Source organism: Bison bison, unplaced genomic scaffold, assembly GCF_000754665.1.
Source record: "Bison bison bison isolate TAMUID 2011002044 unplaced genomic scaffold, Bison_UMD1.0 scf7180017864056, whole genome shotgun sequence".
Taxonomy (NCBI): Eukaryota; Metazoa; Chordata; class Mammalia; order Artiodactyla; family Bovidae; genus Bison; species Bison bison.
In genome coordinates, this window is record NW_011494628.1 from 1,379,545 (window position 1) to 1,383,608 (window position 4,064).

General features: G+C 43.5%; 1 protein-coding gene across 1 annotated transcript in view; it reads left to right on the forward strand.

The window, feature by feature from the left end:
* The window catches only part of LOC104985672 (WD repeat-containing protein 49-like), a 36,093-nt gene that overhangs the window by 12,978 nt on the left and 19,051 nt on the right, over window positions 1-4,064 (forward strand). The window contains 2 exon segments of the mRNA XM_010835939.1: window positions 1,747-1,853; window positions 1,935-2,005. Coding sequence (XP_010834241.1) covers window positions 1,747-1,853; window positions 1,935-2,005 — 178 coding nt within the window.

A 4,064-nucleotide genomic window follows, 5' to 3' on the forward strand; every position in this document is an offset into this window, starting at 1 on the left:
GTTGGATCTCCTTGTAGTAATGCTGCTGCTGCTGCTGCTAAGTCACTTCAGTCGTGTCCGACTCTGTGCGACCCCATAGACCGCAGCCCACCAGGCTCCTCTGTCCCTGGGATTTTCCAGGAAAGAACACTGGAGTGGGTTGCCATTTCCTTCTCCAATGCATGAAAGTGAAAAGTGAAAGTGAAGTCACTCAGTTGTGTCCGACTCTTAGCGACCCCACGGACTGTAGCCCACCAGGCTCCTCCATCCACGGGATTTTCCAGGCAAGAGTACTGGAGTGGGGTGCCATTGCCTTCTCCGCCTTGCAGTAATAAACACCCCTATACTTACTGAGTTAAATTATTGATTTAAGTATTTGCTCACCTTGCAAATCTGTTGCTGTGTGAAGTCTTTGTAGCATAGTCATGCCCATCATCACAATCCATGACATCTAGACTCCATTGCCCAAGATCTTGATAAGGCCTGAATTTATGAATACCACTATATCACATTGTATTCATTCATTTGTATAAACTGAGCACTAGGGACCACCAAATTTTGATGCCTTTGAAATGCTTATAAGCTGTACAATGAAGATTAATAGAGTTCAATTAAATGTTTACAATATATTACTTATGAACTGTTACTTAACACATGTATAGTTACATGTAATACCAAAGTTTATCAGAATAACAACTTTGGGGACTTCCTTGGCGGTCCATTGGTTAGGACCCTGCTTCCACTGCAAGGGGCACAGGTTTAATCTGTGGTCTGGGAAATAAGATCCCACTGTGCCATGGCAGTCAAAAAATATTTTTAAAAATTTTAAAGATTATTTTCATTCAAAGAGTGCTCAAGAGATGAGGCAAAAAGAAAGTAACTGCAAGACTAGAACAAGCTGGACTGAGCAAAGCTTTAAAGCTGAGGGTTTATATATCCTTCCCAGAAAATGTATCATCTTTTCTCTTCAGCTTTGCTTTGGTGGTAGATAAATTTGGCTGCTCAAAATTCAATTCACACCTCTCTTCTCTGAGTTATATGGTCAGGAGATTTTTATCCAATGCTTCTAAATTTTCTGATCTTCTCAGTCAGTACTATGGACTGAATTGTGTTCCCCTCAAATGCATGTGTTGAAGTCCTAATGCTCGGTACCTCAGAATATGGTTGTATTCAGAGACAGTCTTTAGAGAGGTCATCATGTTAAACTGAGGCTGTGAGGGTGGGCTCTCCCTAATCCAATCTGACTGGTGTTCTTATAACGAGAGGAAATTTGTACACATAAAGAGATACTGGGGTGCAGAGGCACAGAGGAAAGACCACGTGAGGACTCAGTGAGAAGGTGGCCATCCACAAGCCAAGGAGACAGGCCTCGAAAGAGACCAAACCCTGCTGGCAACTTGATCTTGGACTGTGAGAAAATGCGTCTGCTGTTTATAGCCCCAGTCTACAGTATTTTGTTATGGCAGCCCTAGCTAACGAACTGGAGAAGGAAATGGCAACCCACTCCAGTGTTCTTGCCTGGAGAATCCCAGGGATGGGGGAGCCTGGTGGCTGCCATCTATGGGGTCACACAGAGTCGGACACAACTGAAGTGACTTAGCAGCAGCAGCTAACGAACACACTCAGGTGAGCCAACTTGTATTAAAAGTACAGAAACCTTCAGAGTAAACGCATATCTTTCATATCTATGACACTAAACCTCTAAATGTAAATTCTCTCTAATTTGATAGCCTGACTCCAGCTACTTTTTTAAACTTCCTGTTACAGGTGGTGAAAGTATGGGACTTTGAAACGGGAAGACTGTTGTCTGAATTTACTGGGGCTCATGGCAATGCTGGAATCACCTGTCTGACCTTCGACTCCAGTGGAAGAAGGTATGTGCTTTCGTCAGAATCTTCTACTGTTAGGCAGGATGACCCCTGACTTCCGTCCTGATGCAGGGTTCTGCTTTTTAGGCTGGTTACTGGGAGCAGAGACGGCTGTCTGAAAATACGGAACAACAACAGTGGACATTGTCTGCACACTGAAACACACTGAGTCACCTCCTACCAAGGGTCCCCATGAAATAACGACACACGTTAGGCATTTGGGGCACATACAGGAGAAATCAAATGAGACAGAGTCTAGGATGCATGGAACAATGTTCTATCCTTTCTCTCTGGTATTTCGTTGCCACTGACTCTAAACTACTGGGCAGGAGGGACATACTTCACATATATGTTTGTGTTCCCATCTATAGCCTGTGCATTTGTTCCCTCACTGCCTGGTATGGACCTGAATTCTTTAAAAAGTTTAACCTGGGACTTCCCTGGTCGTCTAGTGGTTAAGAGTTTGCCTTCCATCATAGGGCATGTAGGTTTCAATCACTTGTCAGGGGGCTAAAATCCCACATGCCTCATAACCAAAAACCCAAAATATGAAACAGAAGCAATATTGTAACAAATTCAACAAATGCTTTAAAAACAGCCAGGCTCCCCTGTCTATGGGATTTCCCAGGGAAGCATACTGGAATGGGTTGTCATTCCCTTCTCCAGGGGATCTTCCCAACCCAGGAATTGAACCCAGGTCTCCTGCATTGCAGGAAGATTCTTTATCCATGAGCTACGAGAAAAGCAACCCCCCTTCCCCGCCCCCCCAAAAATCTTTAAAATATTTAATTTTTCTAAACATTTTAAATATCACATAAGTCAAACATCACAAAGTCTAGATGAACTTAGATGAACTAAAAGCAAGTCTTTTTTATGTGTCATTGTGATCTTTTTTTCAAGTTTGCTTATTCCCTTTGTTCACATGCTAGGTCTATTCCTGGTAAAATTTCCGCAATTCTGGCCTGTGAAGCTATGAGGAAGATCAGAGGCAAATGTTCTTCAACTATCGGAGGATATAAACAAAGTCCAAGTAAACAAGATAGAAACTGCTCAGTGCCATGTGTGTGTGGTCCCTAGTTTTGCCTTTGACTTCGTGAATTTGTTGCTGGTTCACTGTCGATAAGTGTCAGGCACTCTGCAGGAGAAGGTGAGCCTCTTCCCGCAGCTGAGCCAGGGCTGAATCAATCTTTTAGGGCAGTGAGAGCAGCATCAGCTGTGTTTTGATGGCTTGGAAAGACACCTGCCAAGGTCCAGCCCCGGCTGATCCAGGGAGTTCGAAGGGGAGACGGCGTTGGTGAATACACTGGCTTTAATTAGATATTAATTAGAGATATAAAGAGTAATAGAATAAGGATAGCTCAGTAGGAAAATTCAGTGGAGAAAAGAGGCTGAGTAGCTTGGTTTACGCGGGAAACCAATAAAACTTCAAGACAAGAAGCTTGTACCACTTACGTAGGCCGCAGGCGTCCTTCTGTTCTCCCAAAGGAGAGGAGACACTGAGGCCTCCCCGGTCGGATCTTAGAAGCCCAGGCATAATTAGTAAGCATGGCGGGCTCCACGCTCCAGATGGAAACTCAGCCACAGTTTGAGAGAGAGAACGACATGGGGAGACCAGTATTTCGAGGAACTCATCCCATTCTTTATTTTCCAGGATCTGTTTTTATACACTGAGATGGTATACACAAGTCACGCGGGGACAGCATTCCTGACTTTTATTAAAGTCAGGTGCTTCATACAGATTTATACAGAGGTCTTAGGGGTGTTACATCATCTTCTGGCCAGAGGGGCCTGCTGACAGTTTATGACCCTCTCCCTGTGACAGCGGTCAGTCAACCAGAACACTTATTTCTCCAGGGGTGATTATTTTTGAAACAGACGCCACCTTCCGAAGGTACCAGATAAAGTTACATTTCTATAGGGTGAGGGTGTAGTGGGTTTTAGTTAAGGAAAGAATTTACTTAGCCTAAGGTCTAACATGATTTATATCAAAGGTTAATACTTATTTCTTCTATATATTCATTAATGTGTGTAAGGGCAGGGGATGTGGAGACTTAGCAGTAAACATTGGCTCAACAAATGAAAAACCCTTCACCAATAAAATTTCTAATCAGCCCACTATACTTATACTAATAGTTTTCTAACTTCTCTAAAGAACCTGTTTTTAGAAGGTTTAAAGCATCTCGTGCCTCTCACGGTTGGGAGGCTGTGAGCAATCAC